Below are 27,903 nucleotides of genomic sequence, written 5' to 3' on the forward strand. Positions count from 1 at the left end.
GCCCTTGATCATCTGAGACCATCTTAAAAAACGTTCCTCCTTCACCCACCCCCATTCCCATCCTTTATACCCTCCAGGTTCTAAAACACCTTCTTGGTGTGTATGTTGGCAGAGGGGGCAGTCACAGACCCCTGGCCGGGCACCATCCCCTGAGCCAACCCGGTGGGGAGATGGACCACACAGAGGCCATTCGCTGTGCGGGGGCTGCTTTCCTCTTTGCACTCCGCTTCTGCCTTCACCACCCCCGAACCCTTCTCTAAAAGGGGCTCGCTGATCTCCTCCTTGCTAAACTCAGGTCTCTCTTCTCAGCCTTCACTCTGTTCCATCGCAGCATTTTATACTGTCAGGCCGCATCGTTCGTGAATTTTTTACTCCCTTCAAACCAGGCTCCTTCTGGCTCTCCGGCTCTTCCTCAGATGGTCCCTCTCAGCCTTCATCACAGCATTCTGTCTCTTTTTTCTCTTTTTTCTTTTCTCTTTCTTTCTTTCTTTCTTTCTTTCTTTCTTTCTTTCTTTCTTTCTTTCTTTCTTTCTTTCTTTCTTTCTTTCTTTCTTTCTTCCTTCCTTCCTTCCTTCCTTCCTTCCTTCCTTTCCTTTCTTTCCTTTCTTTCCTTTCTTTCCTTTCTTTCCTTTCTTTCTGCCGCACCTGCAGCATGTGGAAGTTCCCAGGCTAGGGGTTGAATCGGACCTGCAGCTGCCGGCCTACGCCACAGCCACGCTGGATCCAAGCCACATTTGTGACCTACACCACAGCTCACAGCAACACCGCCAGCTCCCCGACCCACTGAGCGAGGCCAAGGATACTAAGTCAGTTCCTTAACCACTGAGCCACGATGGGAACTCCTCACCCCCTTTTTTTAAAGACGCAAGACTCTTAAGCCTCCTCACCTTGTTGGTAATTGTTCCTACTAACTACACCAACATCTTTCTGTCCTCCAGTTTGGTAAGGAATTCTCCTGATCAGCACTTCCCCAGACAGCGGTGATTTAACTCTGAGCTTTATGGAGATGACTCGCAAATGTAGCTTTCCAGGCCAGAGTGCTCTCCAGGATTCCAGCCCACATTTCCAGCTCCCTGACCTCCTCTGGGACCATCCCAGAAGAGGGCATGTGTCCCCGGGGAACTGCTGGAGAGGAGGCACTGGGCAGGACATTGCTGCTTAAGGCCTGGTTCCTGTGCTCAAGCTGTTACTCCCTCTGTGTCACAGTCATTTATCCTAAGAAAGTTTTTATTGAAACAGCCAAGTATATTCTCTCTGTGTGTCAAAATAACACTACAGTATGTATGTATATATTTTTCACTTTTTCAGGGCTGCACCTGCGGCATATGGAAATTCCCCGGCTAGGGATCAATTTGGAGCTACAGCAGCACAACAGCACAGCCACAGCAGTTCAGGATCCAAGCCACATCTGCGACCTACACCACAGCTCACAGCAATGCCGCATCCCTGACCCACTGAGCGAAGCCAGAGATCAAACCCACATCCTCATGGATACTTAGTCGGATTCATTTCCATTGTGCCACAGTGGGAACTCCAGCACTGCAGTATTTTGATATAGCAACTTAGAAAGCTGTAGCTTCTAAGGATGGGTTTTGTTCATGGAGATGCTGCAAATGAATGAAGACAGACCCCGCACTTAGATCCTGTTTCAGGCACTTGACTATAGGTGTTTTTACACACTTTAAGAAATTCCATCTCCTCAGCGGAAGATTATTTGTCCTTCCCCATCCCCCCTTCCTAGGTTTAAGATGCTGAACTTAACTGTTTCTTTCTCTCCCTGAAAGGTTGGTCAAGCCAAGGATGACGTGCTGACCAGTCAGCTGATAGACCACCTTATGGGGGAGAGTGATGGCATGCCGAAGGTACTCGGGTTCTTCTCTCCACGGGCATTCTGAAGTGTCTTACGTATGGTTAAGAAAACCTTTTTCTTCTGCTGTTTTTACCCGTTATGGCTTTTGCATCAGAGACTTACAAAATTTCCTCTCTGGGTGCAGCGTCAGGTCATGTAGACAGACCCCGCATTTTAGATATTTATGTACATTCCCTCTTTGTTTTTATTTATTTTCTATTTTTGCCTTTTCTAGGGCCGCACCTGCGGCATATGAAGGTTCCCAGGCTAGGGGTCGAATCGGAGCTGCAGCCGCCAGCCTACACCACAGCCACAGCAACTTGGGATCCGAGCCTTGTCTGTGACCTACACTACAGCTCACGGCAATGCCGGATCCTTAACCCACTGAGCGAGGCCAGGGATCGAACCCGCAACCTCATGGTTCCTAGTCGGGTTCATTAACCACTGAACCACGACAAGAACTCCGACATTCCCTCTTTGAAATGGGCATCACCCTCTGTGAAACAGCCACACCCACTGGGTAACCGTCCTCATCACCCACAATTTTTCTCAAAAGTTACAGAGTTTTAATTCCTTCAGGCACTACGAAAGTGCTTATTGGAAGTCTGAGTCAGCACTACTTCCTAAAAATCAGTGTACTTTTCTTCATATTTCAGAAATTATGAGAATCAATAAAAATCCTGTTTAGCATGAAAATAACTCACTCTATGTAAAGTGGAAATAAATCATTAAGAACATAGTTTCAGGAAGTTTCCCTGTGGCTCAGCGGTCACAAGCCTGAGCAGTATCCATGAGGATTCGGGTTTGATCCCTGGCCTCGCTCAATGGGTTGAGGATCCGGCGTTCCCGTGAGCTGTGGTGTGGGTCACAGATGTGGCGTGGATCCCGCGTTGCTGTGGCTGGGGTGTAGGCTGGCAGCTGCAGCTCCAATTAGACCCCTAGACTGGGAACCTCCATAAGCTCCAAGCTCGGCCCTAAAACACACACAAAGAACATATTTTCAAAATATGTGACTCTTGGATTTTGTGCACAAGTTGGTCGCCTCTCAGTCCTGATGACAACAGACTCCTTGGAGATTGCACCCCGCCCCCGCCGAGCCTTTTTTCCCCTGATGCTTCAGTGTTTAAGGGGACCCACCTGCGAAGGACTCAAGTACAGCTGACCCTTGAACGATATGGATGTGAACTGCCCACGTCCCCCCATTCATGGGTTTTTTTCAACAGTAAATACTACAGTCCTACACGTTCCCAGGTTGGTTGAATCCGAGGATGCAGAGGAACTGGGGACTTGGGAAGCCGACGATAAATTAAACACTGATTTTCAACTGCATGGAGGGTCAGTGCCCCCTCACCCCAGTGCTTTTGAAAGTGCCACGGTAACTGATTTGGATCCAAGGTACTGGGATGTCACAGCCAGAGAGGGTCGCAGCCATCCTAATCCCCGAGTCCCTTTCCTGTGTTTTACAGATAAAAACACTGAGACCCAGGGAGGCTGTCAACCTGCCAAAGGGCACAGGCTCTTAAACTCGGCCCAACCACCTCACCTTATATCCACCTATCCTAATAATCAGGAAACCAGCATCACCTATATGAAATTGTTCAAAGAAAACAGGAATGGAAGATGAGCCAAAAAAAAAAAAAAAAAAATTAAAGGCCAGAGAAATTTATATAGGTGTAAAATTTTTTGAAATTTTGTGAAGTTGGTGCATTGCAAAAGAATACCTTCCCATTTCAAGCCCATGAGAGAGGGCTCTACGGACTGAGCACCCCAGTACCCTATGATCTAGGGTTAGGATCACAGGCTCTGAAGCCAGACCTCTGCAGTTCAGTCAGGACTCTGGAGGGGTCCTGGTGCGTTTTGGTTTCTCATCAATGAAATTAGTATATAATTGGGCCTTCCTCCCAGGGAGAGAATGAGGATTTAAATGAATTGTTATTTCTTAAGTACTTAGTATACTACCTGGCACATATTAAACCCTAAATAAATAGTTGATAAATAATTCTTTATTAGAGTTCCCGTCATGGCTCAGTGGTTAACGAATCCAACTAAGAACCATGAGGTTGCGGGTTCGATCCCTGGCCTTGCTCAGTGGGTTAAGGATATGGCGTTGCCGTGAGCTGTGGTGTAGATTGCAGATGTGGCTCGGATCCCGTGTTGCTGTGGCTATGGTGTAGGCTGGCAGCTACAGCTCCGATTCAACCCCTAGCCTGGGAACATCCATATGACACGGGAGCAGCTCAAGAAATGGCAAAAAGACAAAATAATAATAATAATTCTTTATTCATTGGCTTTCTTTTTTTTCTTCTTCTTTTTTCTTTTTAGGGCCACATCCATGGCATATGGAAGTTCCCAGGCTAGGGGCAAGCCAGCCTACGCCACAGCCACGGCAACACAGCATCCGAGCCATGTCTGTGACCTGCGCCACAGCTCAGGGCGAGGCTGCTTCCTTAACCCACTGAGCCAGGCCAGGGATCGAACCTACATCCTCATGGATCCTAGTTGGGTTTGTTGCCGCTGAGCCACAATGGGCACTCCCCATTGACTTTCTTAAAACAGCTACTAGAAAGTGAATGTGATTCTAACTGAAGTGCACACTTGAGGTGTTTCTCCCCTTAGCTAATGCAGCAAGTGAGGTTTCTCTAACGGTTTGTATGTCAGGATGCCAAGTACCTGTTCCGCTTGTACATGGCGCTGAAGCAGTACCGAGAGGCCGCGCGCACCGCCATCATCATCGCCAGGGAAGAGCAGTCTGCAGGTGGGTCCCCAACGTGCATGCTTTTCTCCCCAAACAAGTAGTAGAGTCAGGCTTCAGCCCCTTCTCTGCCCGTGCCCAATCTAGGCTGGCTTCGAACCCAGAAGACGAGGGGGATAACCATTTCTAGGTTTCAGAGGAGAAATAATTCACCATCACAGGAGGACGTGGAGCAACTCCACTGAGGCCTCCTGTGTCAGGTGCTGTTTCCTCGCCTCTTCCGGGCTTACACTTTGTCTCCTGCTGACAACTTCTCTGACTGCACACAGCACCCCCTATACTGTCCCTACACTTTCTTTCCAGCCCAGGTATTTGGCCTTAACAGTATAAGGGACAGTGGAAGATGGAAGAGGATGTGGTATGATGATAGACCTGGTTCTTTTTAATATGCAAGGACGGTTTATAGGATCTCTGGAATAGCTCTGCTCGTGTCTGTGCTCTGTAAATATTTATTGAAAAAGTCAGGGAATTAGTCTGATGTTTTCACTAGTTTTTGCAAGCTGATGCTTTTAGATGTTCATAAATATGGAATACCATTTGGGAAAAATATGGAATTAAAGAAGCCATTCTTTTTTCAGCTTATGTTTATCTAACACCTCCGCCTGTCAGATACATGGGAGGAGTCAGGACTCAGAGGACGGAGCCCCAGGTTGGCTCTCAAGGACTCCTGATGAATAGGAGAGACCAAAACTCAATTCAGAGCTAATATACAGGGTGATAAGGGCCAGACTAAAAGACATTAAGGAGTTCCCGTCATGGCTCAGCAGATTAAGAACCCAACATAGTCTTCATGAGGATGCAGGTTCGATCCCTGGCCTCACTCAGTGTGTTAAGGATCCAGCATTGCCGTGAGCTGTGGTGTAGGTCTCAGACTCTGCTTGGATCCTGTATTGATGGGGTTGTGGTGTAGGCCAACGGCTACAGCTCTGATTTGACCCCTAGCTGGGAACTTCCATATGCCATGGGTGTGGCCCTAAAAAGGAAAAAAAAAAAAGAAGAAATACATGAAAAGGGCCCCAGGACTGGGGATCCCCCTCATCCTGAGGGGAGAGTTGGAGGATAGAGGTGAGTGAAGGCAGCAGACGCTTCGGCTGATTTGGAAGGATGAGCCAGCGGGAGCCGAGGGAGAGGGCAGTGTGGGGAGGGGACACCCACGCTCAGGGACGCTGCGGCATCGCCCGAGACTGAGTGGAGGCGAGGCAAAGGCCGTTCAAAAGGCAGACAGAGGCAGATCCTGAAGGGCTCAAGTCCTCTGCTTGAGGATGTGCACTTGATCCCTAAGACCTTTGGAGGGTTTCCTGTTGGCTGTAACCTTGAGGTTTGGGGGCTGGGGGTGAGGCTTGCGGGGTTTTGTTTTTTGTTTTTTTGTTTTTTGTCCTTGTGGAAGTTCCCAGGCTAGAGGTCTAATCGGAGCTACAGCGGCAGGCCTACACCAGAGCCACAGCAACTCGGGATCCCAGCTGCATCTACAATCTACGCCACCGCTCATGGCAATGCCGGATCCTTAACCCACTGAGTGAGGCCAGGGATCGAACCCACAACCTCACGGTTCCTAGTCGGACTCGTTAACCACTGAGCCATGAGGGGAACTCCAGGCTTGCGGTTTTTACAAGAACACTCAGAAATCAGAACGCAGGCCTCAGAATGGTGTTCCTCAGAAGGATACCTGTTAGTACCCCACTGCAGAGGGATGGCGAGAGGCATTAGCAGTGGCCTGGGGGCGTGGGGAGCTGAATCTGGGGGACCCAGAACCTGATGACCTGTTGGACGTGAGGGCCAGACATCCTGTTGGCCCTTCTCCCTGAGGGACTGATATCACAACAGGAAAAACTACCATGTTACTTGATATAAGAAACGATTAAGATACGGCTAATGACGAACACAATCCACCTGCGAAATGGTGGCAAGTCCTCAGCTGGCATCCTTTGCAGTAAGAATGTCCTCCGACCTCCTCCTCTTTTCAAGGGAACTATCGGAACGCACATGACGTTCTCTTCAGCATGTACGCGGAACTGAAAGCCCAGAAGATCAAGATCCCCTCCGAGATGGCCACCAACCTCATGATTCTGCACAGTTACATCCTGGTGAAGGTGAGGCCTCCGGTGACGGGACGCAATGGGCCAGGTGTGCTCATCGCCTGCCGGCCTTTCCTCGGGGCCCCTTTCCCTTAGAGCAGTTTCCTAGATCTCTGTATCGCTAAGTGAAAATAAGCAAGATACAGAATAATTATACCATACGCTGCCTTTTGTGTAGTCACTGCAAACGCAATTAGAAATCTGGAGCTCCCGTTGTGGCTCAGCCGGTTAAGAACCTGACATAGTGTCCATGAAGATGTGGGTTTGATCCCTGGCCTCACTTAGTGGGTTAAGGATTCAGTGTGGCTGTGGCTGTGGTGTAGGTCACAGATGGGGCTCGGATTCAACTCCTAGCCTGGGAACTTCCACATGCCGCCAGTGTGGCCGTAAAAGGTGGGGTGGGGGGGATAATACACTTTAAAAAATTGTGTCCTGAAGGAGTCAAAACATGAGATAGAGGAGGCATGGCACCAAATCAGGGGAGCAGAGGGAGAACAAATTTTTCCATATAGTACATCTTTTCTTTTTTTTTTTTTTTTTTGTCTTTTTGCCTTTTTTTCTAGGGCTTCACCCGCCGCATGTGGAGGTTCCCAGGCTAGGGGTCCAGTCGGAGCTGTAGCCACCGGCCTACACCAGAGCTGCAGCAACTCGGGATCCAAGCCCCATCTGCGCCTACACCACAGCTCACGGCAATGCCGGATCCTTAACCCACTGAGCGAGGCCAGGGATTGAACCCGCAACCTCATGGTTCCTGGTCGGATTCATTAACCACCTAGCCACGACAGGAACTCCTATATCTTTTCATTTTGTTTCAGTTTTTGAAGCATATATATGTATTACTTGGTCAAAAAAGATTTACTTAAAACATTTTTATTTAGCCAGAGCTTTTAGCTTATTAATTCTGACAGTGGATTTTATACAGTTCTAATTGTTTAATACTCTTTAGTTTTCATCTGATAGTCACAAGAAAATTTAGAGCCTATAGAAAAGCACAATGAAAAAATAATTTTCCCTTTAAGTTCACTGTGAGATACAACAGTTAACACTGCGTTTAAAATACACATGTGCACCCTTTTATTTTTCTAACACATTAGAATTATATTTCACTCCAGTTGTCTATTGCATTTTTTAATCAGTAGTTTTCAATAAAAAAGAGCATGCAAACCTGAAATACTTCTGTGTACAAGTTACATAAATGTTATATGTATTTATAACATACAATTTTATATAAATATACATATTTATATATAAACACATCTTTGTAAAAATACAGGTAGGGTCCAACTTACATATTTTTTTTCAACTATTCACTTATGCCAGAGTTCATCTTCCCATATTAATGCTAAGTTGGTTTTCAGGCTAGTGCACAGGAACTTACTTAATTTCAAAACTTCCTAGGTTATAGCAATGATGTTATAAATGATTTAGATCCTAATTATGGTCCATAAGAGTAAAACCTTCTACAGTGATGGAAGTGTTCTGTATCCATGAGCCTGGCTATGGAGCACTTGAAATACAGATAATGCAACTGATAAACTAAATTTTAACCTTTATAGAATCCTTTTTTTGCATTTTAGGGCCGCTCCCGCGGCATATGGAGGTTCCTGGGCTAGGGGTTGAATCGGAGCTCCAGCTGCCAGCCTACGCCACAGCCACAGTCACACAGGATCCAAGCTGCATCTATCACCTACACCATAGCTCATGGTAGCACCAGATCTTGAACCCACTGAGCGAGGCCAGGGATCGAACCCACAGCCTCATGGTTCCTAGCCTGATTCATTTCTGCTATGCCACAATGGGAACTCCAGCCTTTATATAATCTTAATTTTTAAATTTAAATGGCCACATGTGACTAGTGGCTACCACGTTGGGCTGCATAGGTCCAGAGTACTGACTGTAAGGGGAAATTTAGAATTCCAGCTTGCAATCCCCCCAGGGCTATGTTCCCTTCTCTTGCTCAGAAAGGACTAGGAAGGGGGCGGGAGGGTTTTCTCAGCCTCAGACCTAAGTGGTGGTGCCAGTGAGCTGGGGGTACAGAATCCGGTAAAATGGAGCCTTTGGAGGGGAAGGGAGGACAGAAACTAATGGAAGAGGGAGCAAAAATAGGGATTTTCATAAGAAGCCCTCCAAGGTCAGGGCTTTCTTCCACCGTAAGCCATTGGGATGGTTCTGGAGTCTTTTTGTTGTCCTCCAGCCCTAAGAGCTGGCCCATCACTTCCTCCTCCCCTCCCACTGAAGAGCACCCTTGCACCTCTGCTCTGGTCTCTTATTTCAGCCCCAGCCATCTTCAAGCTTTTTAACTGCTTGTGGTATCAAAGGGGAAACTACTGGACGTAATCAAGTACGAACTAATTGATGTAAAACTGTCCCAGGCATCTTGACACAAAGGGCTGGAGAAAGTCATCCGCATTTCAGGGGAATGGAGTCTTGGCTTTGGCGGGCGCTTCCTCCCCAAGCAGGGAGGAACTGGGACAGGGCCTTTGGACAGCCTGGGACCTTGGCATGTGGATGGCTGGGCCGGGCAGTCGGAGGCCCAGGGAGTCAGTGGAGGACGAGGGCAGGACACAGGGGCTTCCCTTCCCCGCCTTTAGGTTCGGTTCACAATTATTAATTAGGTTGCAGTGCGCAGTGAATTACACCATCCCGCATCTGCTCAGACCTGGTGCCTGGAGCTTCACCTTCTCACCAAATACTGTCACTTCTGACGTATGTCTGTCTGCGTCCCCCTGGACGGCTGCAGTGATGTTGTGGCCCTGCTGACGCTCCAGCCTCGTGTCATCCTAAGTGGACCCTCTCCTTGCCTCCCAGACCCACTTGTCCTTAACCTCATCGATGCCCCTTCCCCACACAGGCAGCGCCCTCCTCCTGTAACACCTCGTCCTCTCTCCTGCCTCACTCAGCTCGCAGGTCTCACAACCACTCGGTAAAGCTGGTCTTGTCCGTCCCCCAGAAACGGCAGTAAGAGATGGGCCACGGCTTTGAACTCATGACGAGTGGTCTAGAGCAAAGGGGAAAGCAGAGCGCAGAGCAGGGCTGAGGCCAGGTGCCAGGCAGCAGCTGCTGGAGGCCGGGACAAAAGGGAGGAACCCCAAGTGGCATTAGCCAGGTCGGGCTGCAGGGACCTCACAAGCAGCCCATTCTGGGTCGCAAGCAAGTTGTGGTTTATAGGGGGAATAAAGCATGAATTAAGGTTAATTTAGTAAAATTTGTCATTTATTTCAGATTCATGTTAAAAATGGAGATCATATGAAAGGGGCGCGTATGCTTATCCGGGTGGCCAACAATATCAGCAAATTTCCGTCACGTGAGTACTGAGAAGAGCCCCTGCCCGCATGTCGGAGGGTAGCCTGGTAAGAGCTAGCGAACCATGAGGTTGCAGGTTCGATCCCTGGCCTTGCTCAGTGGGTTAAGGATCCAGTGTTGCCATGAGCTGCGGTGTAGGGCACAGATGTAGCGTGGATCCCACATGGCTGTGGTGTAGGCCTGCACCTACAGATGCAGCCTGATTCGACCCCTAGCCTGGGAACCTCCATATGCTGCAGATGAGGCCCTTAAAAAATAATCCTTGCAACAACCTCATAGAGTGGTGCAACCAGCATCCTCAAGTTTGATAATTCACTAGGAGGACTCGTGTAGCTTCACATATAGTAGTGCTGAAGCTAAAACTGACCACAGTGGAAGGATATGGCCCAGTCAGCCAAGGGGAAAGGTGCAGACCCGGGTCTGGAGGTCAGGTGCCTGCACCTTAGGGTCACCCACGCCCGCCCCATGAAGTCACGCAGGACCCACTCAGCCTCGGGGCCACCCGAGTAAGATGGTATCTACCAGGACATGCGGGAGAGAGTCGGCGCCTGGGGCTGGTCTTGATGCAGGGAGTTCTCATCGGCATCCCCTGCTTGACATGTACCAAGTCTGCAGGCTTCCAGAAAGCAGGTGCTCAGCATAAACCCATGGTTTGTACAAAGAGCTCAGGCACAGGGAGCCACTCTTCTCAGGTTTGGAAATGGTGGGAACGCTCCCCAAATCCAAGTGCCCAGACACCAGCCAAAGACCAACCTTTCAAGCAGGTCTTTCTAAGAATAACAGTCTCCAGACTGCACACACGTGTCCTATTATGGTTCTCGCTATCTCACAGATAAGCCAACTGGGGCAAAGGAGGTGAGGCAACACCTGCCTGAGTTCATGCTGTCAGCCCATTAAGTCTGACTCTGTTCTCAACCAGTGTAGGCCACTGCCTCTGAAAAAGTCCATTTTTCTAAAAGATGTCACTGTAATATTTCGGTGATTTGATTTTGCCACATTCTATGATGGGGTCAACAAATTTTTTCTGTAAAGGGCCAGATGGCAGGGCTGTGTGGGCCATAGAGTCTCTGCTGCAGCTGTTCAACTCTGCCGTTTTGGCGTGAACCTCACATAAATGAGTGAGCATGGCTGTGTTCCAAGAGAACTGGATGCTTTTGGACACTAAAATTCAAATCTCATAATTTTCACATGCCACGAAACATTCTATTGATTTTTTTTCCACTTAAAAATGTAAAATCCTTTCTTAGCTCATGGGTCATAGGGATATGGAAGCCCAGATTTCACCCTCAGGTCATACTTCATCAATCTCTGTTCTCTAGTTTGTTTGTTTTTCTTTTTAGGGCCTCACTGGCAGCATATGGAAGTTCCCAGTCCAGGGGTCAAATCAGAGCTGCAGTTGCCGGCCTACACCACAGCCACAGCAACACAGGGTCTAAGCCGTATCTGCGACCTACACCACAGCTCATGGCAATGCCAGATCTTTAACCCACTGAGCAAGGCCAGGCATCAACTGTACCCTCACGGACACTATTGTCAGGTTCTTAAGCTGCTGAGCCACAAGGGGAACTTAAATGTGTTCTTTTTTGATACATGAAAAAGACTAAAATAACTGTACACTGTGCTGGCCAAGTGTGTGGTAGGACAGGTGCTCTCAGGACTGTTGGTGGGAATGGATCTGGTTGTGGCCTTTCTAGAAAAGCAGCTTGGCAATACTAGGGGTATTTTGTTTTTAAGTTACATTCTTTGAGCCAGTAATCTGACTTCTAGGTATCTGTCCTGAAGAAATAGGTGCATGCAGAGCTTAGTGCATAAAATTGTTAATCTCCTTTACCCATTTGTCAGCAGTCCTGTCAGATGCAAAGCTCAGGTGGGGAAGGATGCATGCAAAACGCTGCCTCAGGGGCGTGTGGGTCCTGGTGTCACAGGCCAAGCACAGTATAATCAGGGAAAGGACTCTGTCTTGACAGTTACCTGACACCACTGCTGTGCCAGTTCCTCGTTAAACAGGTCAGATCTGGTTCTTTGCCAGAAAAAGCAAATTTGGAGAGGTGCGATGCTGGCGTCATGCCAGTGGATGCAGTGTGCTCTTTCTGCCCCTCCCTTGCGCTGCAGACATCGTGCCCATCCTGACGTCCACTGTCATCGAGTGTCACAGGGCTGGCCTGAAGAACTCTGCCTTCAGCTTTGCAGCCACGTTGATGCGGCCCGAGTACCGCAACAAGATAGATGCCAAATACAAAAAGAAGATTGAGGCAATGGTCAGGTAGGTGGGGACAGCTGTTGCTACCGCCTGATCACAGCTCACAGTGGATTTTTCAGAACGTAGCTGCTAATGCCCAGGCTCCAGGAGAACATGGGCTGGGGTAGCAGTTAGGATTGTACTCAGCTACCAGCAGCAGGAAACCCAACTCAAATAAGTCAGGATTTAATTGACTCACATACAAAGCATGGTGGTCCAGGGCTGGTGCTGCTGTGTCCTGATTCCTGATGTCACCAAAGACCTACCCCTCTGCCTTCAGCTTCACCATCCAGGGCCTAGAAGTTTCGTCCTCGTGGCCACACAGTTGTGGTTGTCTGACATCACATACCCCGTTCAAGGAAGAAACAGGGAAATCAAAAGGCAAAACATGTCTTTGCCGTTTTAGTTAGGAAGGACACTCCCCGGCCCAGAACTTCCAGGCACATCTCCTCGGCCAGTACTCTGCCGTGTGGCTGCCTCTAGCTGTGAAGCATATTGCTGAGTAAAAACAAAGTTCTCTTGGCAAGGAAGAAGGAAAGGATGGCTGTCAGGCAGCAGACAGGGTCTACCACAGGGGGACAGTGACTTTCTCAGTACAAGAAACACAGCCTATTATGAGAAGAGAGTTCATTTCCAAACCCCAGGTGGCTCCAAAGGCACAGAGGTTAGGTTCTCACTTGAGAAAGCAGGAGGGTGGCCTGGTTTTCTACAGGAAAACTAGAAAAAAGTAGCACTCCTATTTCCAAAAGGAAAAAATTAATTGTAGTCACATAATAATTCTGTACTACCACTAGTTCAACTAATGACATTTGGGGTACCTGTTAGTCCCATCATGACCAGGGAACCCAGGTGTACCTGAATCTTGCCCCAGAACTCTCATCTCAGCACCAGTAGTAGCAAAGGGAAGCAAACACTACTGTAGTGTTGGCTGAGCTCATGCAGATCTGACCCAGACAGGCCTGCTGAAACACTGGCCCTTTTTGAAGGTGACAGGCCATGGAGCATCAGACACAGCGCTCTGACCCAGCATACCTGCCAGCACGAGAGAGAGGTGGGGAGAAAACGCCAGAGCACGTGTGGCTTGTGGCTGTGTGGGGGAGAGCACAGAATCAGAACACCGCCCTTGTCGCAGGAAGTTGTGAGGCACAGCCCCGTCCACCTTCACCACGTCAGTACCCAGAGGGAGACGCAGCAGAGAGATGGCAAGCTTGCCACCCAAGGCTCAGGAGGACAGGAGCCAGCCAGACCCACTCGTGTTTTCTGTCACATAACATGCTGTGAACTCCAGCTCCCCAAAGGTGGCCCGAGTGATTCCACAGTCCTCCAGTCCTTGTCCCTCTTCCTCCTCCCTGGGCTGGAGCTTGTGTGTAGCGTCAGCGTCTGAGGTGAAGCAGCAGGCGCGTCACACGTGATCCTCCCTCACAGGAGACCTGATACATCCGAGACAGAAGAGGCCACCACCCCGTGCCCATTCTGCGAATTTCTTCTCCCAGAGTGCGAACTCCTCTGTCCTGGATGTAAAAATAACATCCCATATTGCATCGCAACAGTAAGCCTCTTTCTCGTCATTTCCCTTCCTTTGCATATCTAAGTATAACCCCTTTGAAAACCTGATGTATGTCAACCCTTTCTTCACTTCTGAAATAATCTTATCCCTCAAATTCCCTGCAACACAGTATATAATTTCATGGTCAACAAAGTTGAAAGTTCTATTCATGGCATATAATCTGAGTATCAGAAGGCAATGGGGGGCAGGACGGCACACACCAGGGGATCAGAGAGTCCTGGGCTTAATTCGATCCTCTTTCTGCCACTTACTGGCCGAGTAACCTGGTGTGATTTGCTTTTATGTTGCTATTTTCATCCGAACAGTACCTGCCTATTGAGATAAATCAGTTTGATGAGAGAACATGTATGAAGCTGTAATATAATAACCTGGCATGCTGCAGCCATTAACAAGTGGCAGTTTTTTGGAGTTCCCGTCGTGGCGCAGTGGCTAATGAATCCGACTAGGAACCATGAGGTTGTGGGTTCGGTCCCTGGCCTCGCTCAGTGGGTTAAGGATTCGGCGTTGCCGTGAGCTGTGGTGTAGGTTGCAGACGCGGCTCGGATCCTGCGTTGCTGTGGCTCTGGCGTAGGCCGGTGGCTACAGCTTCGATTCGACCCCTAGCCTGGGAACCTCCATATGCCGTGGGAGCGGCCCAAAGAAATAGTAAAAAGAAAAAAAAAAAAAAAAAAAAAACAAGTGGCAGTTTTATAATCTTTAATATTAAGACCTATTAGAAAAAAATTTTAAATAGGGATTTTTAATCATTTGGCTAATATAAGCTTTATTTTAAAGGAAAATATATTTAGGTAATGTCACAATATTGAAGATTATTTTTTTATATATTAATTTGATAAATAAAATGTGGCTTTAGTCCTTTGGGTGCGATTTCTTTCTATACAGTTGCCCACCTGTGTGAAATAATTTCATAATTTAGAGGTCTGGCTCTTATACTGTAACGTGTATTATACTTGAGTAATGATAGGAGTTTTAAAAATCAAGATGAATTTTACTCTTCATTGCACTGCTTCCAGGGTCGACACATGCTGAAGGATGACTGGACGGTGTGTCCACACTGTGACTTCCCTGCTTTGTACTCAGAATTCAAGAGGTGAGTGAGCATCATTTCAGCCATACAGAGTCACCAAAAAATAGGCCTTCTATTCAACCACTTTTATTCTGAGGTCTCTTTAGTCATGTCCCTAAAAATCCCTATAGACCCATGTTGTCTTCTTGGAAGAACCTTCTGTGACCTTGGAGAACATTTTCCTTAAAGGAGATCCTACATGGGACTGAATAGTCTTAATTCTTAATCGCATGATGAACATGTACTAAGTAGACAGGAATGGTTTTTTATCACATCACAATAACCCAAAGATAAAAGAATATTATATATTTAATCTACTCTGCCTTTCCCTTCCCTAACAGAATGTTAAACACTGAGAGAACATGTCCTATGTGTTCAGAAAGATTAAACTTGGCTCAACTGAAGAAAATCTCAGACTACACCCAGTACCTGCAGACAGAAGTGGAGCAGTGATTGGCACATGCAGGTAAGTGCCAGGCCCTCCACTTATCTTCCCAGAGCATGAGGCCCGCAGTGCAGATACCGCCTTACAGTGTGTTTTGCTATTGGCTCCTTTTTGTGCATCATGTAAGTCATCAGATTTGAACCAACAACAAACTTCTGATGTACTACTTTAAAAAAAAAATGCTTAATTGCAGGATGTACATACAGTCTACATAGTGACAGAGGTCAAGCAGCATCATGTGTTCCAACCAGAATATATTTTATCAAATCCATTTTATGGGCTTCTTTTAAAACTATAGCGTATGGAGTTTTTTAAAGTTCTGTAATTCAGGAGAATATACTGTAAAAATTTTTGCTTCTAGATACTTGAACAATCTCCAATTTTTTTCTTTCCTTTCTTCTTTTTAGGGCTACACCCGTGGCATATGGAAGTTCCCAGGATAGGAGTCCAATCAGAGCTACAGCTGAGGCCTAGGCCACAACCACAGCAACACTGGATCCAAGCTGCATCTGTGACCTACACCACAGCTTGCCAGAATGCCAGATCCTTCAGCCACTGAGCAAGGCCAGGGACTGAACCCACATCCTCATGGATACTATTTGGATTTTTAACCTGCTGAGCCACAACAGGAGCTCCCCCAAGTTTCATTTTTGTTGTATGGAAGCAGCACATATCCCTTTCATTCTCACTTCACTGGCCACACTCTGCAAGGGGAGGCAGGGAAAGCCAAAAGCCCCTGCCAAAAACTCAGAAGATTCTTTAATCAAAAGGAAGGTATAAGATTAGTCTCTGACACGGCACTAAACCTAGTTAAAACACAACTCTAGGTTTTCACGCAAAACCTGTTCTCACAATCTTCACTCCCTCGACCAGCTCCATCCAACCAGCTGATCAGGGTGGAAATCTAGACACCCTCAGTCACCCAGGCCACGGGCAAGTCTCCAGTGTATGTGTTTCCTTTCCTTGGGCAGGGGGCGGAGGCAGAGGGGGGGCTTTTTATCATGCCTGCAAAGACCAAGAGCCTAAAAGACTATATATATTTATGGAGTGCCTGCTGTGGTGCAATGGCTAAGGCTCTGACTGTAGGGCTCAGGTCGCTGTGGAGGCCAGGGCCCAGCATAGTGGGTTAAAGGCTCCGGCATTGCACCAGCTGTGGCATAGGTTGCAGCTGTGGCTCGGATTCAGTCCCTGGCCCAGGAACTTCCATATGCCAGGAGCATGGCCATAAACAGTAAAATATCAAGTTTCAAAATTAAAGGCTCTCTATGAGCTGGCCCCAGCCTCCTCCTCCCCCCACCATGCTGCAGCCTCACTGGCCTTTTGGCTGCTCCTCAGACACCCCAGACTGCTTTCTGCACCACCTCCCATCTCTCACATCCCACTAGTGGCAGAGAAGGGTGCTAGTTTCCCCACACAACGCTTGTTCCTGAGGGCCTTTCTGATTATAGCCATCCTAGTAGGTGTGAAGTGGTATCTCATTGTGGTTTTGATTTGCACTTCCCTAATGATAATGATGTGGAGCATCTTTCCATGTGCTTTTTTGGCCATTCGTACATCTTCTTAAGAGACAAGTCCAAGTCCTTCACCTATTTTAACTAGGTATGTTGTCTTTTTATTGTTACAAGAATTCTTAAAATGTTCTAGTACAAGTTCTTTATCAGATACATGATTTGCAAATACCTTCTCTTATTCTGTGGAGGTTATTGGGGTTTTTTTGTTTTTTTGTTTTTTTTTACTTTCTTGATAGTATCCTTCAATGTATGAAAGTTTTTATTTTGATGAAGTCCAGTTTATTTTTTTCCTTTGGTTGATTGTAGTCTTGGTGTCATGTGTAAGACACCACTGCTTAATCCATGGTCACAAAGATTTACACCTATGTTTCCTTCTAAGAGTTTTATACTTGTTACTCTTACATTACATTTTTATATGTGGTGTGAGGTAGGGATCCAATTTCTTTCTTTTGCATGTGGATTACCACACGTCTCAGCACCATTTGTTGAAAACACTGTTCCTTTATTATTGTCTTTTATTATATAAAGATTCTTTATTTGTATTCTAGATAGAAGCCTTAGATTTATTTTGCAATTATTTTCTCCTTTTTGGCCATACCCACAGCATATGAAACCTCCCGGGCCAGCAGTCAAATTCAAGCCACAGCTGCGGCAATGCTGGATCCATAACCCACTATACCAGGCTGGAGATCAAACCCGCACCTCCACAGCAACCTGAGTTGCTGCAGTTGGATTCTTAACCATTGTGCCACAGCAGGAACTCCACCCACTTCTTTTTCTTTTTTCTTTTTTTTTTTTTTTTTGTCTTTTTGCTGTTTCTTTGGGCCACTCCCGTGGCATATGGAGATTCCCAGGCTAGGGGTCCAATCGGAGCTGTAGCTGCCAGCCTACGCCAGAGCCACAGCAACGCGGGATCTGAGCCGCGTCTGCAACCTACACCACAGCTCACGGCAACGCCGGATCGTTAACCCACTGAGCAAGGGCAGGGACCGAACCCGCAACCTCATGGTTCCTAGTCGGATTCGTTAACCACTGTGCCACAACGGGAACTCCCCACTTCTTTTTCTTAATGGTCTTTTGATGAGCACAAGATTTTGAGGAGTTACCAGTTTTTAATTTTACGGTTATTACTTTGTGTCTAAGAAAACATTTGCCTACTCAGAAGTCAGGAGCATATTTGCCTCGGATTTCTTTTAGAAGTTCTAGGTCTCTGATCTACCTTGAAGTTATTTTCGTTTATGGTAAGATTTTTTTACCCCTCAAGCAGATATCCAGTCTTCCAACACCATCTATTGAAAAGTCTTTCCTTACTGAACTGCTTGCATGCCTTTGTTGAAAATCAGTTCGGTTTTAAGTATGAGTCTACTTCTGGACCCTCTCTTCTTTGCCATTGCTCTGTTTGCCCCATATTTTTATACTATTGTCTTGATTACTATGACTTTATAGTATATCTTACAGCTAGGTATTGTGGATCCTCCAACCTTTTCAAGTTTGTTGTCATTGTTTTCCAAGACTGTTTTGATTATTATTCTTTCCATTTCTCTCTAAAATTTGAGAATTCAGCTTGTCAAATTGTTTTAAAAGCCTGCTCAGGGAGTTTTCTTGTGGTGCAGAGGGTTAGGTATCTGGCATTGTCACTGTAGCAGCTTGAATCACTGCTGTGGCATGGGTGATTGATCCCTTGCCCAGGGAACTTTCATATGTTGCAGGTGGGGGAGGGGAGCGGGGGAGAATAGCTCAAATTATGATTGAGATTTGTTATTTTTCTATTGCTACATAACAACAAAACATCCATCACCACATATGTATTTACATTTTTTTAATGACATCTACTCTTCTGTCAGCTTCCAAATATACATTGTTAACTACAGTCACCATGCTGTATATTATATACCCACAACTCATTTGTAACTTAAATTTTATACCTTTCGGCCACCCTCATTCTACCTACCTCCCACCCTAGGCCTCCAGCAACCAAGAGATTGTTCTGTATCTATGAGTTCAGAGTTGTTGTTTTTTAATTACAAATATAAATGAAATCATATGTATTTGTCTTAACCCACTGCAAGGCCAAGGATTGAACCCATCCTCATGGGTACTAGTTGGGTTCGTTACCACTAAGCCATGATGGGAACTCGTCCAGTGTCATTTTCTTTATCCAGTATCAGTGGACACTTAGGTCATTTCCTTATCTTGGCTATTGTAGATAATTCTGCAATGAACATTGGCATGCAGATACCTTTTCAAGATAGAGATTTATTTTCCTTCCGATAAATATACCAAAGTAGAATTGCTGGATCATGTGATGGTTCTGTTTTTAGCATTTTTGAGGAATCTCGAGTTTTCCATTATGGCTGCATCAGTTTATATTCCTGCCAACAGTGCACAGTGGATACCTTTTCTCCATATCCTTGCCAACCCTGGTTATTTTCTGTCACTTTGATAATAGCCACTCTAACAGGTGTGAAGTGATAGCTCATTGTGGGTTTGATTTGCATTTCCCTGATGATTGGTGACACTGAATACCTTTTCATGTACCTCTTGACCATTTCTATGTCTTTGGAAAAATGTCTATTCAGATCCTTAGCCCATTTTTTAATCATATTTTTCTTTCCTATGGAGTTGTAGGTGTTCCATATATATTTTGAAAACTAATCCAAATTATCAGCTCTATGATTTGCAGGTGTTCCTCCCATTCTTTGGGTTGCCTTTTCATTATTTTCCTTCACTGTACAGAAGCTCTTTAATGTTTTTGTTGCAATTATAAATAATACTTTCTTAATTTTTGTTTCTGATAGTTAATTAGTATATAGAAAGACAGCAGATTTTTGTATTTTGAGCTTGTACCTTGCAGTTTTGCTGATTAGTTCTAACACCTTTTTGGTGGTCTTCAGGGTTTCCTATATGTCATCTGCAAATAGTAGTTTATTCTTTTCCTACCTGGATGCCTTTTCTTTTTCTTGCCTAAGGCAAGAGTGACATCCTTGTGTTCTTCCTCATCTTCAAGGAAAAGCTTTGAGCTTTTCAACAGTGGGTATAACTATGGGCTTGTCCTTTATGGCCTTTATTACGATGAGGTATGTCTCCTCTATACCCACTTTTGTGAAAGTTTTTATTATGAACAGTTGTTGAATTTTGTCAGATGCTTTTTCCTTATCAAGGTGATCGTATGATTTTTATCAAGATGATCATATGATTTTTATCCTTCATTCTGTTAATGTGGCATATCATACTGAGTCCTAGACGCTGGGCTCTCCTTGCATTCCTGGAATAAATCCCACTTGATTGTGGTATATGATTCCTTGACTGTATTGTTGAATTCCGTTTGCTAATATTTCATTGAAGGTTTTTACAACTATGTTCATCAAAGATACTGGCCTGTAATTTTCTTTCTTGTAGTTTCCTTGTGTGGTTTTGGTATCAGAGCAATGCTGGCTTCATGAAATGAATTTGGAAATGTTCCCTCTTCTATTTTTTGGAAAAGCATGACAAGGAAAGCAAGTCATGGTGTTAATTTTTCTTTAAATGTTTGGTAGAACTCCCCAGTGAATCCTAGATTTTTGTTTGTGAGGAGGTCTCTGATTGCTGGTTACACCTGGGTGGTAATTTTACTCCTTGATGGTCTCATTTTCTATTTCTTCATGATTCAGTCTTAGACTGTTGTTTCTAGCAATTTATCCATTTCTTCTGGGCTGTCCATTTTGTTGGGGTTCTATTTCATAGTAGTCTCTTATAATCCTTTGTTTCTGTAGTATCAAATGTAGTATCTATTTCATTTCTGATTTTGAGTCTTGAGTCTAACAATTTATCTTTTGAACAACAACAAAAAAAAGCTATTAGTTTCATTGAACATTTCTATTGTCTTTTTTACTCTTATTTCACTTATTTCTACTCTTTGATATTTCTACTAATTTGGACTTAGCTTCTTCTTTTTCTAGTTCCTTAAGGTATAATGTTAGGCTGTTTCTATCTTTTCTTTAAGTATAGTTGATTTACAGTGTTGTTCCAATTTCTGTTGTATGGCCAAGTGACTGAGTTATGCAAACATATAAATTATACACACATTCTTTTTTTTATATTTTTTCCCCATCATGGTCTATCTATCCCAGGAGATTGGATGTAGTTCCCTACGCCATACAGTAGGATCTTGTTATTTCTTAATGTGGGTGTTTGTTAGAAGCTTCCTTCTTAGAACTGTTTTGGTTCCATAAGTTTTGGTATGTTGTAGAGTTGTCCCTCAATATTCACGGGGGATTGGTTCCAGGACCCTTAGAGGACACCAAAATCCATGGGTACTCAAGCTCCTTATACACAATGATATAGTGTCTGCATATAACTTATGCACATTCTCCCATATACTTGAGTTCATCTCTAGGTTACTCTTAATATCTAATACAATCTAAACATAATGTAAAATAGTTGGCCAGCATATGGCAAATTCACATTTGCTTTTTGGAATTTTTCTGGTACTTTTTTTCCCCTGAATTTTTTGATTCATGGTTGGTTGGATCTGCAGATCCAGAACCTATGGATATGGAGAACCAACTATATTTCCATTTTCATGTATTCTGGGTATTTTTGATTTCTTCAACTCAGTGGTTGTTGAGTAGTATGTTGACTCCTCTACATGTTTGTGAATTTTCCAGTTTTTTTCTTGTAACTGATTTCTAGTTTCTACCATTGTGGTCAGAAAAGATGCTTGATATGATTTCAATCTAAATTTATTAAGACTTGTTTTGTGGCCTTACCTATGATCTATCCTGGAGATTGTCCTATGTGTGCTTAAGAATGTGTATTCTGCTGCTTTGGGATGGAAGGTTCTCAAAATGTCTGTTAGGACCATCTGGTCTCACGTATTTAAGTCCAGTGTTTCCTTACTGATTTTGTGTCTGTGGAAAACCTACTCACTGATGAAAGTAGGGTAATGAAGCCCCCATTACTCTTTGTCCCTTTTGATATATTAATATTTGCTTTATATATGTAAGTGCTGATATGTTGGATGCATATTTACAAATGTTTTATCCCATTGTGGATTGACCCCTTTAACATTATATAATGGCCTTCTTTGTCACTTACTATAGTCTTTGATTTTGTCTGATGTAAGTATAGCTACTCTAGCTTTCTTTTAGTTTCTATTAGTATGGAGTATCTCTCTCCATTCCTTCCCCTTATCTGTATTCTTAAAGCTGAGTATCTTGTAGGCAGCACATATTTGGATCTTGGTTTTTATCCATTCTGTCTTTTCATCAGAGAATTTATATTTAAAGTAGTTGTTGATAGATAGGGACTTACTGCCATTTTGTTATTTGTTTTCTGGATGTTTTTTAATTCTTAAATTCCTTTCCTCTTTTCTTGCTCCCTTTTCTCATTTTGTTATTTGACAGTTTTCTGTACTGGTATGCTTAGATTTTTTTTTTTTTTTTTTGTCTACTATAGGTTTTGCTTTGTGGGTACCCTGAGACTTACACAAAATATAACAGTTTATTTGAAGCTGATAATAACTTAAGTTCCCATGCATTCATTCTAAAGCTCACTTTACTCTTTCTACTCATCCATATTCTTTATTTTTGATGTCACAATTTGTACCTTTTTATCTTGTGTATCCATTAACATTATGGTTATTTCTACTACTTTTGTCTTTAACCTTCACACTAGGTTTCTAAGTACATTAGATAATTCTGAATTTAACTGTATACCTTTACCATCAAAACTTACAATTTCACATATTTTCCTTTTATTAGTTACTGTCCTTACATTTTGGCTTAAAGAAATCTCTAATATTTCTTGAAAGGTTAGTCTAGTGATGACAAACCTTTTTTAGCTTTTCCTTGTCAGGAAACTCTTACTCTCTTCTTCAGCTTTGAAGGATGCCTTTGGCAGGTACAGCATTCTTGGTTTACAGTATTCTTTCAGCATTTTGAATTTATCAGTCCACTCTTCTCTTAGCCTGCAAAGTTTCTGCTGAAAAATCTGACAGTCTTATGGGGGGGAGGGGGTTTCCCTAGTACATAACAAGTTATCTTCTTTTGCTGCTTTTAAGAGTCTTGTCTTAAAACTGTTGCAATTTAATTATAATGTGTCTTGATATGGGTCTCTTTGGGTTGAGTTGCTGAACACCAACTTTGCATTTTTTCATCCCAGTAAGGTGGCTGTATCATCATCTTCAGTTTATAACTGCAGAGTTCAGCAGCTTGCCCAAACAATTTTAGTCAGTTGAAAGGTCAAGACTGAAACTCAGCGTTAATTATAAAGACTAGAAATTTCTCACTTGAATGTAGTGATCCTGTTCCACATTCCAGAAAACAGCAAAAAAATCTTATGCTGGGCTTTTTAACTAAATGCCAGTCATTATTTGAAACCCTTCTAAAAGCATATTTTTTGGGTTTTGTATCCTTTCTAGGTACAATGTTCCTGAGAAAATAGCATTTTTCCACAGGAGACTGTGTTCCTACCCCTGGCAGATTTTAGAAATGGTCCTTCCTGGATATAGGAGGAAAAAAAGGTCACCTCTCCAGGTCACTATTTTCGCCTTCTATAAAGTGGCACAACAGTGATATATGTAACATGCTGTTTATTATACTTTGTATATTTCTCCTTCTGAGTCTTACATAGTCTAAGCTCTGCACTGGTAATGGTAACCTATGACATAACTGTAAATATTCAGCTTTTTGATATCTTTTATATTTTAAAATACCTCCTTTAAAATAAACTTATTGTTTAGATATTTGTGATGTTTTCCTGGATTTAAAGACAGAAAAGATGCTTTGAAGCATATTGTGAAGCAGCAGCATAGATGTTGGTGTTAAAAAGTTTGAACTAAGAGACTTGCACAAAACAAGGCTATCTCGCAAAATCAGTCCTAGAATAAAAACATCAAAAATTGGTAAAATCCATGAGGTTGTGGGTTTGATCCCTGGCCTCACTCAGTGGGTTAAGGATATGGCGTGGCTGTGGTGTAGGCTGGCATCTACAGCTCTGATTAGACCCCTAGCCTGGGAACCTACACATGCAGCAGGTGCAGCCCTAAAAAGACAAAAAAATAACATTTGAAAGAATGAATGAAACTACAGGTGTATTATGTCTCTAAATCAGCTAACTTCTCCTGAAGATGTAATTCAGAATCTTCCCCAAGGTGGGTGGAAGGCCCTTTTCCGTATCACACACATCCCATACTATACACATCAGTGTGGGCTGCCCTGCCATCCAAAACCAACATACCAAAGTCTGAGCAGCTGACAGTCATGTAGCCTAACTTTTTGTGATACGATTTTACAGTATAGCCACCAGCATCCTGAGTGTTACAGAGCCCAGAGTAGAACCCAAAATGCCAATAACGTTTTATAGCATCGAAGTACCATATGCATGGCTCCAGTGTGTTATGATCCATTCCTCCCTCCCAAAGGCTGGTAGAGGCCTTGGGCTTACTAAGTGATACAAGTCATTACCATTAAACCCACCCACAGTCCCTCTGTTTTCTGTTATCACTCAAGGGATGTTGCAGGTTATGAGAGTAATAAGAGCCATAAGCAGACGGGAATCTATGAGGGTAAACACATTATATTTGGGGAGTTATAGGCCTTAATGAGCATAACTGTACCATAACTTATTTAGGAAGACACTCCTCCTAGTATATCTAACAGTGTGCTTCTTGTTAACAACTTTAAGAGGGCAACTAATGGTGCTGCAAATAATAAAGTGCCAAAACTTAAATGATGGATGAAATGGTAGTAATAATAGTCATAGTTAGCTACAGATTAGTGATGGCAAGACTCAGTGGATCGCAAAAAAGCAAGTGTACAGTTTTATGCTACAAAGATATGTTGCATCCAGTGGCCCCAATAAGGATTTACTGGTTGCTCCAAATCACCATTAACAAGTAAAGGACACTGTCAGCTGTTCAGGCTGCAAGGAGAACAGCCCCTTTTCCTGGGGAGCACAGGGCAACAGATATGATCTGCATGTCCAAAAGCAATAGAAATGGATGAATATGCCTAAGAAATTTATGCTCACCCCACTGGCAAGGTGAGGCAGTCATCAATCAAGTAAGTCTTCACTGAAGCAGAAGTTTCAAGCAGGGCTTTAATAAAGAGAGGGACATGGCTTAGTAGGCAAAGGCTTAAGGCAATGTTTTATTCCCATAACGAACTTAATCTACAAGAAAGACATTTTTCACATTCGTAAATACACTTTAAGTATCTTGGAGTTCCCTCTGTGGCGCAATGGGATCAGCAGTGCTAGGACGCAGGTTTGATCCCTGGCCCACCACACTAAGGATCCAGCATTGCCAAAACTGTGGCTGTGGCTCAGATCTGAACCCTGGCCTGGGAACTCCATATGCCATGAGGTGGCCCAAAAAGGTGGGGGAAAAATCTCAACTTTGTTTGACTTCCCAAATAAAACTATCAGTTCCTTAAAAGCAGGGAACAGAATCCTGATTTTACATTCCTTTTAGCACTTAGCTCAGAGAAGGAGCACATACCCCTGAGCATTCACTGACAAGATTAAAAAAAATCACTAGACACTCAAATTCCAAGCTAGTTCCACAGCCTCAGGGCCCCTCAACAAGCACACTTACAGGCATAATCTAAAGTTCCAGTAAGGTCTGTGGACTCTTATTAGGACAGAACTGGCTCTCCCAGAGACAAAGTAAACAAAAGCCAGTGTTAATTTTGTCCCAAAGCAGAGTGAGGAGAAAGTCTGACCCAGCCTACACCCTGCTGGTTTGAAACTGATGGGTTGAGACTCTGGAAGGATAGGAATGTATGACAATCTTTCTGCAGCCACAACACCTAGTAATAACAAGGAGGCCTCTCCATGAAATTCTATTCGCAGCAGAGGTGTGGCTGACCCTCATGCGGCAATGAAGCTGCAAATGAGAGTTCTGACTCGTCAATTGCCAAAGTTATGTTTCACACAAAGGTTAGTAAGAATATACTTAGTTTTTTTATCCAATCATTTGCAAATTAATAAGGAAAAAATATACCGACATAATATTTTACCGTATAAGATGACAATCTTAAGAATCTGTACATGTATCGTGGAATATTGTTATTCCTAATTTATATTTTGTAAGATATCTGACAATGTACAAAGAATATCCAGCTCTAGGTGGTGACTGTTTTGTATTATAATTTATTTACAAAATTTCACCACATAATAGTTAACTACCCTTTTTAAGAAAATCAGCATTAGTCCTATAATGGCCATTAGGATAAATTCTTAAGCCTACAAAAGCCACCTTAGTACCTCTGTTCCCAGACATATTACCATTAACTAAAATCTGACTCCAAATTCTGATTATACAGTCATTTTGAAGTACAATCTCATTGGATTGACAAGGGATAGTGGAGGACCCAAGGAGTCCTATCAACCTCTATAAGAGGTGCATACCAGCCTACTGCTTGCATCCTTCTAGCTGTACCACTGTTGATTTGTAACGGGACCATGAGGTTGCCCCATTACACTACAACATGGTTCCTTTGGAAAAACAAGGCATTCTCTAGACCAGCTAGACTGGTCAGCAGGGTGAGTAAAAAGTGGCTGTCAGCAGTCAAAAACAGTTTCATTTCTTTGAACTTTTCCCTTTTCCTTTTCTGGACTCCTTATCTTTTTCTGATTTTGAAGGTTTCGGCTTTTTCTGTTGGGAAAGAAAGATGCACAGAATAGTTAATAGCTGTGTTTCATGAGTAATGAAATAAAGTCATCTCTACAGTAAATCAAATCTTTACCTGTAACTTAAAAAGGGGGAAAGGTTGCAAACACCTAGATCTTGAACTACTGCTACCCTGATGCTTACTAGCACAAGTGGCTAGCTGCAGCCTTTAACTACTGAACATCTATTAAGACGCCAGAACTAGGATATGTTCCCCAGTATGCATTTTCTTTGACTCAGAACATAAAAAACATAAGTATATTTAAGAAAGACAAAATAAGCAAGAGATAATTTACAGATACGGTAAAGTCCTCATGAAGAATTTCCTTTGCTTTCAGTTTCAGATTAGAGATCCCAACATGCTCACTCTGAGCAGGGGAGAGAGGTAGACGTCTTAGGTCTACACAGGACTAGAGAGCGCCTCACTGGAGAAGGGCACTGTTCCCACCCCTGCACAGAAACGAGAACACAAACAGGATCGAGAATGATACACAGACACACACTAAGCACAGAAGAGGCTACAAACTAGATTCCTTTGCCTCAGCCAATGGCAAATAGTGGGCCAATATTATACATGATTTTAATCTTTCCTAGCAAAAGATGAGGCTGTTTTGCTCTGAGAAACTTCTATAGGCAATTCAATGTATACAGGAGAAAACAACAGAAGGGAAAAAAGGTTTCGCTAAAATAAAAATGCTTAATTATGCGGTGAAAGTATATCTGTGCGTAAAGCACACACCAATGGCAAATAAATAAAAATTGTCCTTTTACTAACAGCACATGACCATCAATATGATGGCTATTTTCTTGTTACTAGGCTCTTCCACTGTTATAGAAGCTGTTTATACAAATGAACTGTGATGAACAAAAAAACTTAAAAGCATTTTCAGCTTCCTCTGCTACTTGCTAAACAGGCCCTGAATGATTTCAAAATGTTAGTCATACACATGAAAAGATAAGCTATTCTGAGGGAGTATCATAGCTTCTCCTATTTGTACATTAAAATACTACCTTGATCATAGCATCACTTTCTAAAGTGTCCTGGTCTTTCTCATCAGATTGAGAGTCATCTTCATTTAACTCTTCGTTGTATTCAGAATCCAGCACTGGACCTGTGCTGTGTCTGTGTGTCTTTACTGCCTGCAGTGAATACGGAGTAAGGTGGGCTTCCTTATTGTAAGCTCTTGTGAAGGCTGCTTTCACCTACACGAAAGGAACAGAGGAAGATTATTAAAACTCTTAAGTGCCAAACAATCCTTTAAGTTCTACAGGCCCAGAGGCTTTGAGAGATCCTGGGAGCCCCTTGAAATTGTTGTAAAATATATATGTGTACATTTAAGTGTATGCATGTGCATTTTTCTATAGAGAGGTTCCATATTTTTCATGACATTCTTTAATAGAGTCCATGACTCAAAAAATAAGAAATCAGTATTTGGGGAACATA

The 27,903-nt window shown here is 43.8% G+C and overlaps 2 protein-coding genes across 18 annotated transcripts in view; one reads left to right on the plus strand and one right to left on the minus strand.

Moving 5' to 3' along the window:
• The window catches only part of WDR19 (WD repeat domain 19), a 92,350-nt gene extending 68,821 nt beyond the window's left edge, over positions 1 to 23,529 (plus strand). For 3 of the 17 annotated variants that reach the window (XM_021101109.2, XM_021101112.2, XM_021101111.2), the window contains exons 29-37: positions 1,785 to 1,862; positions 4,508 to 4,604; positions 6,567 to 6,691; positions 9,899 to 9,980; positions 12,092 to 12,242; positions 13,644 to 13,767; positions 14,799 to 14,875; positions 15,193 to 15,317; positions 23,208 to 23,529. In XM_021101109.2, coding sequence (XP_020956768.2) covers positions 1,785 to 1,862; positions 4,508 to 4,604; positions 6,567 to 6,691; positions 9,899 to 9,980; positions 12,092 to 12,242; positions 13,644 to 13,767; positions 14,799 to 14,875; positions 15,193 to 15,304 — 846 coding nt within the window. In that variant the 3' untranslated portion in view covers positions 15,305 to 15,317; positions 23,208 to 23,529. Of the gene's footprint in view, positions 1 to 1,784; positions 2,116 to 2,759; positions 3,092 to 4,507; positions 5,404 to 6,122; positions 6,961 to 7,392; positions 7,848 to 9,898; positions 10,149 to 11,394; positions 12,243 to 13,643; positions 13,768 to 14,798; positions 14,876 to 15,192; positions 15,318 to 23,207 lie in introns of those variants that run through there. The other 14 variants (XR_014812327.1, XR_014812323.1, XR_014812318.1 and 11 more) reach the window with 13 other exon arrangements.
• A 1,339-nt stretch (positions 23,530 to 24,868) lies between these two features.
• Positions 24,869 to 27,903, minus strand: part of RFC1 (replication factor C subunit 1) — an 81,586-nt gene continuing 78,551 nt past the window's right edge. Inside the window, exons 25-26 of the mRNA XM_005666588.4 lie at positions 27,471 to 27,662; positions 24,869 to 26,444 (exon numbers count right to left, since the gene is read on the minus strand). Coding sequence (XP_005666645.2) covers positions 26,370 to 26,444; positions 27,471 to 27,662 — 267 coding nt within the window. The 3' untranslated portion in view covers positions 24,869 to 26,369. The remainder of the gene's footprint in view (positions 26,445 to 27,470; positions 27,663 to 27,903) is intronic.

This window comes from Sus scrofa, chromosome 8 (genome assembly GCF_054392235.1).
Source record: "Sus scrofa isolate SSC_HxYL_T2T_F1_AM1 chromosome 8, Sscrofa_HxYL_maternal_Yorkshire_Landrace_v2.0, whole genome shotgun sequence".
In the NCBI taxonomy this organism is placed as follows: Eukaryota; Metazoa; Chordata; class Mammalia; order Artiodactyla; family Suidae; genus Sus; species Sus scrofa.